At 42.2% G+C, this 14789-nt stretch overlaps 1 protein-coding gene across 9 annotated transcripts in view; it reads right to left on the reverse strand.

Annotated features, from left to right (window-relative positions):
- The window catches only part of SQOR (sulfide quinone oxidoreductase), a 59073-nt gene that overhangs the window by 34102 nt on the left and 10182 nt on the right, over positions 1-14789 (reverse strand). For 2 of the 9 annotated variants that reach the window (NM_001244238.1, XM_021092002.1), the window contains 2 exon segments: positions 1781-2031; positions 2482-2550. In NM_001244238.1, the coding sequence (NP_001231167.1) occupies positions 1781-2014 (234 nt within the window). In that variant the 5' untranslated portion in view covers positions 2015-2031; positions 2482-2550. 9 annotated transcript variants of the gene reach the window in all.

A 14789-nucleotide genomic window follows, 5' to 3' on the forward strand; every position in this document is an offset into this window, starting at 1 on the left:
CTCTGAGAATTCCAATTCATCCATGGAGTAGATCAGGAGACCAAGAGATCTCAATATTGCCAAAATGCCTCACGCTGGCTGGGCAGAGTTGCTGACACCCCCGGAGGGTGAAGAGCACATAAGGAATGGCTCTGCAATCTCCCTACAGCCAGAATGCATGTGATCAAAAAGGAGGCAGGCAGAGGTCTCCAGTGGGGAGAGCTCAATCATTTCAAGTCCCTCTTACAACAGCAAAAAGAATGAAAACAACAAGCTCCAACTGGTTTGTGTTTGTTTAGACTGCACACAAGCATGAGTGCCAGCAATCACTAAACCAGACACAGAAGGGAAAGTGCCAAACGCCTGAGCCACTGGCAGCTCCCCCTAGAGCCCCTGTCCTGCGCTTCCTCATGAGGCAGGATAGACTCCTTCTCAATCACTGTGTCCAGTGCCTCAGAAGAGTCTGTCCCATTACAGAGAATAGCCCCACTGGAAGACCTTCCAATGGGTTAGCTACAAGCCACCACAGGCCACCTGATACAGTTCTTAGACCATTAACATTTAAAATGTCCCTGAATTCAAGTCACTTTAGAAAGTGACAGAGAGCACCCTCTAGTCTCCCTTCAGATTACAGCATATCAATCAGAGATTGCAACAAAGCCCTGGGAAACCTTGTTTAGTCTTAAAAAGGAATGGGCCTTTCTTGCCCTACCCTCTCCACCCAACAAGCACCAGATCCATTTTGCTTTTTCCCACCCAAGGATACAGCTTCTCACTGGTGCATTGCCCAGTTCCCTACGTAACATCAGGCAAACCACCAAAAATCTTGACTATTTTTCTAAAGCTTTTGAACAAAGATTTTCATGAGATAGCACCTTACAAACACATCCCAACTTCCTTGCTTTGTCATCCCTTTATAATATCTTGTCCTCAAATTTATCAAACCCACTCACACCTTTTCAGAGGTCTCCTGCCCTTCAACTCATAATCTTTTCTCCAAACTGGAACAGGGACAGGAAAGTACTGAAAGTACTGAAAGCCACTAGGTTTTCTCTGGACCTGAGATTCAAAGTGGAAGATGACGTGAGTTGCATTGTCTCTCTATGCTGATGTCCCAACCCTGGACCTGTGAACATGACCTTATTTGGAATTAGGGTCTTTGCAGATGTAATCAAGTTAAGATGAGGTCATACTTGGATTAGAGTGTCCTTGACTCTCTAATGTCCATCCATTAGCTTGTCTCAACATCTAATCCAATAAGCAATGTCCTTTTAAGAAGATCACGTGAAGACACTAGAAAAAGAAGGCCATGTGAGGACAGAGGCAGAGATGGGAGTGCTGAACGACCAGCCAAGGAGCACCAAGGACTGCCCACGACCACCAGAAGCTGGGAGAGAAGCATGGGACAGCCTGATCCTCCCTTACACACCCTTCAGAGGGAGAACAACCCTGCTCATACCTTGTTTGGGGACTTCCAGGCTCCAGAACCATGAGAGAATAAATTATCTATTGTTTTTAAGCCACCCATTTATGGTAATTTGTTATGGTGGCCCTAAGAAACTGAAACAGAGAAGAACATTCAAAGCCAAGAGATCTGTCCCCAATCTCTCCCTCCCCCTACCTTTTCCCAGGTCCTTAGGACAGCCTGCTTTTCACGCCCAGAAAGAGAAGCACAGCCTGAGAATATGGTGACCCTATGCCTGACAGTTATCCCCACTCCAGCCCCTAACCTGTGCATGCACATACACCACACAACCACACCCTCACACACACTCTCTCTCTCAAAAGGGGGGAGACTCACCTCGCTGGGCTCAACGATGGCCACATTCTCTGCACCCACTCTCCTCTTCATGCGGGCGGCCATGGTGATCCCACCACTGCCCCCGCCCAGCACTAGCACTTCATAGTGGTTCTTGGCTGCGAGGTTGGTCCCTGTGTGCAGCTGGAGTGGACTGACCTGTTGAGTGCCCAGCCTGAGGAAGCAGGCAAAGAGCCGGGTGCGGGGGCCAGATGCCACAGTGGCCAGTGAGGTCATCTTTGGGTTGGATCAGGCTAGAAAGGAACAGGTAAGGCTGTGTGTAAGGAAGCATCTTTTTTCAGGGAGGAAGGGAAGGCTGGTCCCCACCATTTCAAGACTACCTTCCCGCCTGGCTGTGGTCAAGAGTCTGCTGGGAAAGCTCCATTGATGGTTATCAATTGGCTAAGCTTTCCATTTCTTCTCTTCCTTGTTTCAGAAAAATCTCAGCCTTTGAACTAGGTAAGCCTCATCTTCTAAGTCCTCTCTAATAATGCACCTGTACCCATCCTTGTCCATCCCTAAACCTAGGGCATCACATATGGTTTCATACTGTCACTCCTTCTCCTCTCAAGCATGCTCAACTCTTTCTTTGGCTTTTATTCAATCTGTTAAAATGTTTGAGTCCACAGACAGGCACCTGTACAATCCCTTGCCACAAAGGGCACCCAAGACCCTGCAGAAACAGAGTCCAGCCAGAAACCCACCTTCTGCAATGTAGAGTTCAGGCCAAGGAAATCAGAGCCTTGGCTCCACTCAGAAGTACCCGGATCTGCCTGTGCAGGGACATGAAACTTCATCACATCACTGGCTACAGAAGCAAAGGCTCCCCACACCTTTGGCAATTTCAACTAGATGATTAAAAAGCCATAAAAGAAGCCCTGCCTTGTATCATAAAAGTTATATTTTATGTAAAGAATCTGCATGTGCTGCTGACCAGTCTTTTATTATATCCAATTTAGTAAATAATCTCCCCTTAACAGTTTTTCCAAGAGACACTTTTAGGAAAAGGTGTTCCTGCTCTGAGCCATTAGTGCTTTGGCAGTGAGGAAATGAAGGCTTCTCAAAAACTAGCCTTGGAGTCAACCCATCCATAGACCAGGTCTTGCACTTTAGATACCAGCTGTTATATAATGTGAAGGGCACAGACTCAAAATATCTTCTTCCCTGTGTATCAGAGTACCCCAAATTCCACCATCAAGTTCAGATCTTTGGGTTCCACAATGCTCCAGGAATCATTTATTAACATGCAAATACCCCACTGGGGAAGCACACTTCTAGGTGCTAAAGTCACTGACTTCTTGGAGTTTCCGTCGTGGATCAGTGGTTAACAAATCCGACTAGGAACCTTGAGGTTGCAGGTTCCCTCCCTGGCCTTGCTCAGTGGGTTAAGGATCTGGCATTGCTGTGAGCTGTGGTGTAGGTTGCAGATGCAGCTCAGATCCCACCTTGCTGTGGCTCTAGCCACGAGGCCGGTGGCTACGGCTCTGATTAGACCCCTAGCCTGGGAACCTCCATATGCCATGGGAGCGGCCCAAGAAATGGCAAAAAGACAAAAAATAAAAATAAAATTAAATTAAAAAATAAAGTCACTGACCTCTTAATGGAACAATTTAATTATGTGATTTCCCCCGACTGGATAAGAGGAAGGAAGGCTACATGAGGGGGTTAGAGAAAGCTGAGAGAGAAAAAGACCATGAAAGGTAGAAGGAAGGGCCCTGGAGGAGGGAGAAGTGACTAGGAGTGAAAAGGAGTGGCCAGAACGATGACTTTAATTAGGATTAACTCTATTGTGGTGTTTTGGCACGCCTGACAACTTCCTCAATATTTCTGATCTGAGAAGCAACCCAGAGCTGGGGGAGGGGACATGGAGGCCACAGAAAGTAGGGCAGGCTCATACATTGTTGCCATAAATCTTAGTCAGTATAGTCCCTATAGAAAATATTTGTCATCCTCTGACCCTGCATTTCCATTCATGAGACTCTAGTCTAAGGAAATAACCTCTAATACTGAAGAAGACAAACCCTTACAAAGATCTCATATTATTAGTCATAATATGGTCAACCAACCCTGAGTGAACTGGTTTGTGGATTGGATCTAATTACATCCTGGTTACAGTAAAAACTGTGAGCTTCAAACTGGCCAGGGTTCAGTGGTTCAGGCCCCAGACTATTCTAAACGAGGCTAATTTATGATTACTTCTATTTAAAAATGGGGATCTGGGTGGGCAGGGAAGCCACCAACATGTCAAGATTCTGAGGAAAGGTTAAGTAACATATGTATACAAGATGATCTATGCAGTCTTTTCAAATTATGTCTTCAAAGAGTACATAAAATACTTACGATCAAGATATAAACTAGAAATACAACACTAGCTCAATTATATGTAAGAGAAAATGCATTTAAAAATGCAAAATGTTAACACTGGATAAGTCATTTTCTCTGGGTTTTAGAATAATGGCTGGTTTTGATTTCTTCTTTTCTGCATCTTATAAAAATTTCTACTATATACATACATTAATGTATGTAATGTAATATAGTAAAATCTATTTTGATGATAATAACAAACATGTACTAATGTACAGAAGCATTTCACTTGTGAGTTGGCTGTCACTATCATCCACATTGTACAGTTGATAAAACAGAAGCAGAGCACTCACACATGGCAGACCGTGATTTAAATCCCAGACATTTTAGTGTCAGAGCCTTTACTCTAAGACACTACATCTACTATATCTGTGATCTTCATCAACAATGGAACAATGCTTATATGATAACATTAAATGAAAAAAAAAAAAAGATATATTTTCCACTCTTCCCAGAATAGGGAAATCACTTCTCCACAGTACTGACCCCTAAATATTAGCAATGTTTTGATATAACTATCACTGATTTTCTTCCTCTTCTTTGTGTGTGCTTTTCTCAAGTTTAATGAAATTTAAATTTTAAAATCCCACAATTGGGTTTTGCTTGTGGTCGGGTTGTTTTTTGTCTTTCAATGATTGAGGAGTCAGGGAAACTATCAAGGAGGATATTGCTGTTGGATAGGGAAAAAATACATTTTATGGTGAATAGACTTCACATTCCAGAGAAAGACAAAATCACAGCAACGTTGCCTTTTCAGGAAACTGTTTTTTTTTCATGGTCCTGACACATCTTACTCCATGAAGAGTTAAAAAATAATGACCTAGAAGGAGGCTTGGCTAAGTTTCTGATTTCCAGCCACAGCGTCTGAGGCTCTTAGACCTCCTAGTTCCCTTCCGGCCTAACACCCCTTGGCTCTTCTCTTGAGAGAGGAAGACTTTATGCAAATATTTCCTTTTCCAGCCAAGAAGGCTAGTTCTGCTTTATTTCAGCAGTAACCCATACCCTACTTCTGGATTCAGTATTTATAAACACAAAGTCCTCTGAATCAGTTCTATCAACTTCGCTAATAATAGTCATCAAGCAGAATGTCCTGGCCCTTGCACTCAAATTTCACTTATGAACTATCGACAGAAGTTTTTTTGTTTTGGGGGGGGTTTGACTATTTTAGGGCCCACCTGTAGCATATGGAGGTTCCCAGGCTAGGGGTCTAAACGGAGCTACATCAGCTGGCCTACGCCAGAGCCACAGCAACACCAGATACAAGAGGCATCTCCAACCTACACCATAGCTCATGGCAACACCAGATCCTTAACCCACTGAGCGAGGCCAGGGATCAACCCCGCATCCTCATGGATACTACTCTGGTTTGTTAACCGCTAAACAATGAAGGGATCTCCCTGAAGTCCAAAAACATAAAAGAATGTGTTAGAGGAAATGTTCCAGGTTTCAAAATACCTGATCATCTCGGAAACACTCTCATTCTAACCCTGTAATGTCATCCTAACTTTCAGATCAGAAAAATCAGGACCATAATCTATTTGTGGAGAAGGTAGGGCATGATATAAAGACCAGAAAAAAAAACCCAGAACAATAATGCATAATCATAATTTTTAATATCCCACTTTAGAACTGCAATATAATAAAATATATATGTTTAAGCTTTATTCCCTTTTTGTGGTACAAAACTCCTAAAACCCTTGGAATTTCCTAGGTGGTAAAAGTTGTTCTGCAATAGCAAATAATAAGGAGCCCCTTGCAACCATAACAGAGTTTATGTTAATCAAGTGACTCTGGGTGGGATCCCCAGACAGATTCATAATGGAGGTCAATCACCAGACCAAACATGATGAGAGGATTGGAACTTTCATTCCCACCACCATCCTCTGGGAGGGAAGGGGAGCTGGAGATAGAATTCTATAATAAAACTCCTGAGCAATGAGATTCTGAGAGCTTCACACACTGGTGAACACGCTGAAGTCCTGGTACAGTGGTGCCACACAACCCCTCCCATACTTTGCCCTCTTGAATCTCTTCTACTGGCCATTCCTGAGTTGCAGTTAGCTTTAGTTAGAAACTATTAAGTATAAGTGAAGTGTTTTCCTGACTTCTGTCTCATTCTAATAAACGATCAAACATAAGAAGGGATCCTGGGAATCCCTACATTTGTAGTCAGCCAGGCAGAAGTGTGGGTCAAATAGGACCTCATCTGCAGCTCTGGGAGCTAACATCAGAACTGAATTGCTGGATAAAAGTTGGTATCAGAGAACTGTTTGGTATTGGAAAAGTCAAAAATCTGGTGTTAGAAGTAGTGTCAGAAAACATACACAGGAACCAAGTAATTCCTGACATTGACCTGAACCAAGTCTATTTGGAACAACAATCAAAAAACCAGACAATGAAGGAAACAAGTCACTTATCTTAACCAGAATGGGGGATAGTGCAGGAAGAAAGGCCAAACTTGACCCTAAAGTCAACAGAAAAGAAATAAAAATTTCTGTCAACAAAACACCTAGGGAACATAAATCCAAGTCTCTGAGTATCCCTAGAAGGTAGCCTGTAGCATACGTACCTGTGAGGTGCAGAAGATGCAGAAGAATGCAGGTGCTTTCTCTCTACACTTTTACAAAGTGAAACACACACACTTTTTTTAAAAAATCAATAAATAAGGTGAAATTCACTTTTATTTAGCAAGTGGCACATTTATTTCATTGAAATAAATGCATTTCATTTAACAAATACGTGATATAATTAAACAATATCATGCTTTTAAGTGAGACAAAACTTCTTAAATTAATCCTAAATCAACTGAGTGCTTCCTTTAAAGGATCAAAATAAATCCTTTGCTGTACTTGTTGTCTGACTAAAGAAGAAAAATCTCTGCTGACAGAAAGATAAGACAGCCAGTCAGATACATCCTACTTACCTTGCTGGCCACTGATTCTGGCCCCTGGTCTAGACAAGTTTTGGGGACACCACATCCGTCCACTGCCAGCCCTTCTGAGACAAGTAGCGCTGACTGCCAGCCTCAGGAGCTCCCTAATCTTATGCCATGTGACATGCCACTCACAGAGTGTCAGCTAGGACACTTGGCTGAGTTCAAACAGAACTGGCCTCTAAACAAGGATTATTCAGAGCATCTTAATGAAAGACCCATCAGGCCAGCAAGCCTTAGTCAATCTTCCAGCTATTTTTTGCTCTTGAGGAAACAGTGGGGTCTTTGTATGGGTTCACAATTGTTTTATTTCAAGCCCATGTCAGGCTGGGTCCACTCTGCTTTGGGTTTCACTAGCCACAAGGCCAACCTTTAATATATCTATCACCTTTGTAGAAAACTTCCAAAATCCAGAGGAAAACAGACAACAAACAGCCTCCAGCTCTTGCCACCCACGCCCTTCTTCCTACCTGACCTCTCAGCTCCCAGCTTCCCAGCCCAGCTTCCACTGAGCTGTGATGTCCTAATGGTCTGGATCCCTGTGAGTGCCAGTCTCTGAGATACAAGTGAAACTTGTTTACACAGCACAGGCTGGGCTTACATCCAGTGTCCAGTTGGTAAAACTCCTAGAAGGCTCCGCCTCCTCCACTAGCTCCTCGCCCTTAGGCTTGCTGGGCCTTTTAACTTAAATCAGTCAAGGCCATCATCAGTTACTTGCATCTCTCAACCAAATTACTTCCAAAATACAGGATTTTATATGTAAAAATAGGGAGAAACTGTCATAATAATAACAGCTAACACTTACTAGTTGTACTTTACTAATTCCATCTCAGAAACTCCTTACAATAAGTTTGTAAAGGGAGTGTTAGCATCCCCACTTTACAGATGAAAAATATGAGGTTAGGCATAAGGTTAGAACACTTGCCTAAGGTTACATTACTAATTGAAGCAGCAGAGTTTAATTCAAACTGACTCAACTGAGTTCTCATAACATTTGACCTAAGAGATAATTCAGGGAAAATGTCTACCAGCTGAATTTTATTTACACTCAAGTGTAAAGTAGCTTGGGTCCCAAAGAGTGAGGTAGGAGGGAACATGTGGCATTTAGCTTGCTACCTGAAGAATTCCTGAGAAAGAAAAATGGAGCTGAAGGAATCAAGACCCCAGGATTCAGACTATACTACAAAGTTATAATCATCAAAACAGTATGGTAATGGCACAAAAAACCAAGTATAGATCAACAGAACAGGACAAAAAGCCCATAAATAAATTCACACATCTATGGCCAACTAATCTATGACAAAGGAGGAAAGAATATACCATGGAAAAGAGACAGTCCCTTCAATAAATAGTGCTGGCAAAACGGGACAGTTACATGTAAAAGAATGAAATTAGAACACTCTCTAACACCATACACAAAAATAAAACCAAAAACAGATTAAAGACCTAAATGTAAGACCAGATAATATAAAACTCTTAGAGGAAAACATAGGCCAAACACTCTGACATAAACCTCAGCAATATCTTCTCAGATCCACCTCCTAGAGTAATGACAATAAAAAAAAAATAAACAAATGGGACCTAATTAAACTTAAAAGTTTTTGCATAGCAAAGGAAACCATAAACAAAACAAAAAGACAACCTACTGAATGGGAGAAAATATTTGCAAATGGATTGACAGGGGATTAATCTCCAAAATATACAAACAGCTTCTGCAGTTCAATACTAAAAAAAAGAAAAAAAAGGAAATCAAAAAATGGGCAGAAGATCTAAAGAGACAACTCTCCAAATAAGACATACAGATGGTCAAAAACACATGAAAAGGTGTTCAACATCACTAATTATTAGAGAAATGCAAATCAAAACTACTATGAGGTACCTACCACCTTACACCAGCCAGAATGGCCATCATCAAAAAGTCTAAAGATAATAAATGCTGGAGAGGGTGCAAAGAAAAGGGAACCCTCTTACACTGTTAGTGAGAATGTAAATTGGTGTAACCACTATGGAAAACAGTATGGAGATCCTCAAAAACCTAAAAATAGAATTACCATATGATCCAGCAATCCCACTCCTGGAAATCTATCCAGAGGCAACCATGACTCAAAAAGATACATGTACCCCAATGTTCACTGCAGCACTATAAACAATAGCCAATACATGGAAGCAACCTAAATGTCCATCAGCAGAGGAGTGGACAAAGAAAATGTGGTATATATACACAATGGAATGTTACTTAGCCATAAAAAAGAAGGAAATAGTGGCATGTATAGACTTAGAAATTACCATACTAAGCAAAATTAGTGACAGAGTAAAAGACAAACATCATATGCTATCACTTACATGTGGAACCTTAAAAAAAAAAAAAGGATGTAAATGAAGTTATTTGCAGAACAGAAACTGACTCAGATTTTGAAAAAGTGATAGTTACCAAAGGGACAGGTTGAGGGGAAGAGAGGGGTAGACTGGTAGTTTGGGATGGAAATGTTTTAAGATTAGATTGTGATAATGGCTGTACAACTATAAATATAAAATTCATTGAATTAAAATAAGTAACTTTCAGCCTGCTAAGCAAATTGGAAAAAACAAATCTAAGTTTTGGGGAGATAGGTGAATAGAATAATAATACTGACAATTTTTAAGAGATTTTAAATTTTAAAAATACATACTAAGATTCTTACAGTTGAAATTATTTGGAATTTGCTCGAAGTTATTATAGGAGGTGAAAAGGTGAAAGCGTAAATGATGCAAGATTGGCCATGAGTTGATATTTTTTATTGAAGTATAGTTGATTTACAGTATTCCAATTGTACAGTAAAGTGATTGTTACATTATTTTTCAGACTATTTTCCATTACAGATAGGTTATTACAAGATATTGAATATAGTTCCCTGTGCTATACAGTAGGACCTTGTTGATTATCTATTTGATATATAGTAGTATGTAACTGCTAATTCCAAATGTATAACTCCCACCCCGCCTTTCCTCTTTGGTAACCGTAAGTTTGGTTTCTATGTCTGTGAGTCTATTTCTGTTCTGTAAATAAGTTCATTTGTACTGTTTTTTAAACCTGCACTATAAGTGATATCTTACGATATGTGTTTTTGTCTAACTTCACTTAGAATGATAATTTCTAGGTCCATCCATGTTGCTCCAAATGACATTATTTCAGAGTTGATAATAATCTGAAGCCAACTTATGGATAAATATAAGCATTCCTTGTGATAATCTGTGTATTTTTGCATATCCTGGAAAGCTTACATAATAAAAAATTAAAATGAGTGAGCAAAACAAAAAAAAAAAGTCAAAAAACAGTGTGTCAGGGTGGCCATTAGCTTCACTGTTTAGTCACTGAAAGGTTAAGGTCTGAGCATATTTCAAATAATAGCATATAATAGAAATACAAGTAGTAGCAACACAGTTAGTCCTACTTCCCCTCCCACATACATGGTGCCTTACAATTCACAGGGCCCACAGCTGAGCCCACACGGGAGGCACTAATACTTTACAAATGAGGAAACTGGGAGTTCTGTGGCACACAGGGTTAAGGATCCAGTATCGTCACTGCATCAGCTCTGGTCACTGGTGTAGTATGGGTTTGATCCCTGGCCCAGGAACTTCCACATGCCACTGGCAAAGCAAAAAAACAAAACAAACAAACAAAATCACAAATGGGGAAACCGAGGCTCCCAGGAGGTGAGGTGACCTTTCAAATCTGTAGCAGAGCCAAAGCTACAGTAAGCCCTTTCTGTAAACAGCAACTTTTTCTGAACGCTCTTTGGAGCCGCAATGCACATATTAGGCAGGAGCTAGCAGTTCAGAGGTGGAGAAGCTCCCAATCTGGACCTTCTCCCAGCTCCAGACCTCAGGATGGCCTCTTTGCTGGGCCAGGCAAGGCAGAGGAGTCCTGCAACCCCAAGTGGCCCCACATGCCAGCTCCCAGAAGAGCAGCCCTCAAGGCAGAGGCATCCAGGATTTACTGGCCCTGAAACCTATACAATTTAAGACCCTAAAATTATAAAAACCAGATACAGTAGTTAATATTAATTTTGACTGAGAAAATAAGTCACAATAAATGTCTGGATCCTTGGTGATTTAGGACTCTTCTGAGGTCTCTTTTAGGCAATGAATCAGACATACAAGCATAGAAATGTTTCCTCGTTATAACCTGGCTACATCTCCTGCCTCTGCTCCTGGAACTTCCAGCACCCACAGAGACCTGTGCAGGAGAGAGGCCCTGAAGCTTAAATTTCATTTGCTTCTGGGTAAATCCACCTCTAGTGCCTACAGCACTCCTCTAGGGCACTGTGTCCGCCCACCCCAGAAACTCACTGAACTGGCCCTGTCCCTCCCTCTACCAGTCCTGGGCTTTGTCAAAGCCCCTCCCAGCCCTTGCCAGTTTAACAATCCGAAGCTAGATCCTAATCCCTAGTCTAAAGCTGGCTCATGACTGTCCCAGCCCAGAATCCTGTGTGCCAAGCACGGCGCTCAGCCCTTGAGGTAGATGTAGCATCTCCATTTGACCACCTGAAAAAAGTGAGGTTGCAGGAGATTGGCTTTAGCCTCAAGGCCACACAACCAGTAAAGGACAAAACCAGGATTTAACTGGAGGCAATGGAAAGGAGTAAGAGAGAAAACTAAAGCACTGTCCCTGTTATACCAAGGATACTCCTGGGAAATGGCTCACACCACTGTGGAGGGTGACAAGTCCCAAAATCTGCATCAGCAAGCTGAAGACCCATGAGAACCAATGCTGTAGTTTCTGTCCAAAGGAGCAGCAGGCTAAACACCCTGGAAGAGGAATTCCTGTTGTGGCTCAGTGGTTTAAGAACCTGATATAATGTCAGTGAGGATACGGGTTCGGTGCCTGGCTTCACTCAATGGGTTAAGGATCCCACAAGCTGTGGTAAAGGTTGAAGGATTGGCTCAGATCCAGTGTTGCTGTGGCTGTGATATAGGCTGGCAGCTGCAGCTTCAATTCAGCATCTAGTCTGGGAACTTCCACATGCCATGGGTGCGGTCCTGACAAAAAAAAAAGGACCCTGGTAGAGCTGATGTTTCATTCCAGTATGAGCAAAGGAGAACACCAATGCTGGACTGCCAGACAGGAAGGATTCTCTCTTATTCATGGGAGGGTCAGCCTTTTTGTTCTATTTAGACCTTTAGCTGACTGCATGGGCGTACCCACACTGGGGAGGGCAATCTGCTTCATTCAGTTGACTGATTTCCCCCAGAAACACCCTCAGAGATACACACATAATAATGTCTGACCAAATGTCTGGGACCCTGTGGCCCAGTCAAACTGACACATGGGATTAGCCATCATACTCTCTGATTTAACCTATAAAAGGGCATGTCCAAATCTGGAAAAATCTTGGGAAGGAGATTGTACTATGATTAGATAGCAGAGAAAATGCCAAAAGCTGTCCCCCAAATGCCAAGGTTTCTTAATGAGTTCTCATCTTAATCTGAAGTACATGCAAGCAAAGTATGTGGGTCTATTAGTGGCACTTCTCAACAGCACTGGGTAAGACACTACATGAGTCTTTCCTGGAGATATTTTGAATCCTACTGTATTAAGCATGTTTTTAATTTCTGTATTTTATGATGATTTGACCTTCTGGGGCTTTGTTCATCCTAAAGAGACTGTCCCTTCCAGAGATAGCTAACTCCTGAAGACAGTAAACCTCTCTCATCTGGGAGCACACCTTTGATAAGCAAACCAACCAACCCAGAGCCCATACCTAGACCATTTCCTCTATCTGGCTTTAACATTCCAGAAGGCAGTATTCCTCTACCCTAATCATCCCAGGGCCAGACATCAGACAACCAGGGCAGCCTCTATACACCAGAGCCTACTAAAAATTTTCAAATTAGCCAATCTCAAACCCATCATCCTGTTCCCCCTCCTCCCGAAATCCACATTATAGGTTTTGCCCCATGTTTTCCCCTCAATTTTTCTACCTCCTGACCAATGCTGGTGCTTCCCCATGTGGCCCCACAGGATGTACCATGCCTCCCGTCCCTAGAGAACTGGGAGTCAAAACTTCTTTCTTTAAGGCAGAAATGTCCTGATGTTGGCTTCACCATATCTGACTGAAAACAAATCCAAGTACATTTAAATACCCTTATGTTAAAATACATTCATTGTGCAGCCAGACCAAAGATTTTACATATTTATCAAATTTTGCTCTGCACCGTTTCCTTAAACATCCGCTGAACTGTCAGGTGGCATCTAAAAAGCAATTTAATTACATATTACTGTCTAAGGTTAAAATTATGTGAATGAGTGGGTCAACCTTTGCAACTAAATAGCATAGCTACAGTATGATTTTTTTTTTTTTTGTCTTTTTGCTATTTCTTGGGGCGCTCCCACAGCATATGGCTAGGGGTCGAATCGGAGCTGCAGCCACCAGCCCACACCAGAGCCACAGCAACACTGGATCCGAGTCGCGTCTGCAACCTACACCACAGCTCAGGGCAACGCCGGATCGTCAACCCACTGAGCAAGGGCAGGGACTGAACCTGCAAACTCATGGTTCCTAGTCGGATTCGTTAACCACTGCGCCACGACGGGAACTCCCAGTATGATTTTTTTAATGCAATAATTACTCCTAAAGAATATAGCTCCAGGCCTTCTTTCGTCACACTCTATCACCTCTTTGTATTGAAACTTGAGATGGCTTCTCCAACAAGATAAGTTTGGAGTTCCCATCGTGACTCAGTGGTTAGCGAATCCAACTAGGAACCATGAGGTTGTGGGTTCGATCCCTGGCCTTGCTCAGTGGGTTAAGGATCCAGCGTTGCTATGAGCTGTGGTGTAGGTTGCAGACGCGGCTAGGATCCTGCACTGCTGTGGTTCTGGTGTAGGCCGGCGGCTACAGCTCTGATTAGACCCCTAGCCTGGGAACCTCCATATGCCGCAGGAGCAGCCCTAAAAATGGCAAAAAGCCAAAAAAAAAAAGATAAGTTTTCACATCTCTTTCATCCATTTAACTAAGGAATGGATCAGCAGCCAAAAGAGCTCAAAAAACATCATCTGAGCTATATTTTTATTTACAGATTTATTTCCCACACAGAAGGCATGCAGATTAAATTACATTTAGCTGTGCTAAATGTGCGAGTATATCTTCATGGAAAGCAAGAGTTACATGAAATCTGCACAGTCACAATTCTACTTCATCTAAAAATGTTTCCACAAGTCTTTATTGGGTACCTACTACATACACGGACCTGTACAGATGGACAGAAATTTCCCCATCCAGTTCTGGTCCCACTCCCAGTCTATTCGCTTTAGGTGCTAATGGAAGAACAGCAGACCATGCCAGCTATTGCTAACACAGCCAAGAATAAGGTGAGCCAAATTCCAGGGGAAAGTTTCTTTCAGTGTGAGAAGGTCTAATTTAAATATTGGAATGTTAAAGGTAGTGAGATGCGTGCACATCTTTCTTTTTCTAGCTTGAGTAAAGAAGCGTCCCAGTGCTCTGTCTTTTCCTCCACCCTGATAGGTTTCTTTTTGAATGAAGTTCCACCTTTATTCACTGTGTACACATCTGACATGTAAAGGTATCGAATAAACCCTTCTATCTGCTAAGTCATTCTATGATCTTAATATTTTATGCCCCTCCCCAAACCATAGATTGAAATCCTAACTTCCAAAGGTTATGGTATTAGTAGGTGGGGTCTTTGGGAGGTGATCAGGTCCTGAGGGTGGAG

The sequence above is a fragment of the Sus scrofa genome, chromosome 1, assembly GCF_000003025.6.
Source record: "Sus scrofa isolate TJ Tabasco breed Duroc chromosome 1, Sscrofa11.1, whole genome shotgun sequence".
Classification (NCBI taxonomy): domain Eukaryota; kingdom Metazoa; phylum Chordata; class Mammalia; order Artiodactyla; family Suidae; genus Sus; species Sus scrofa.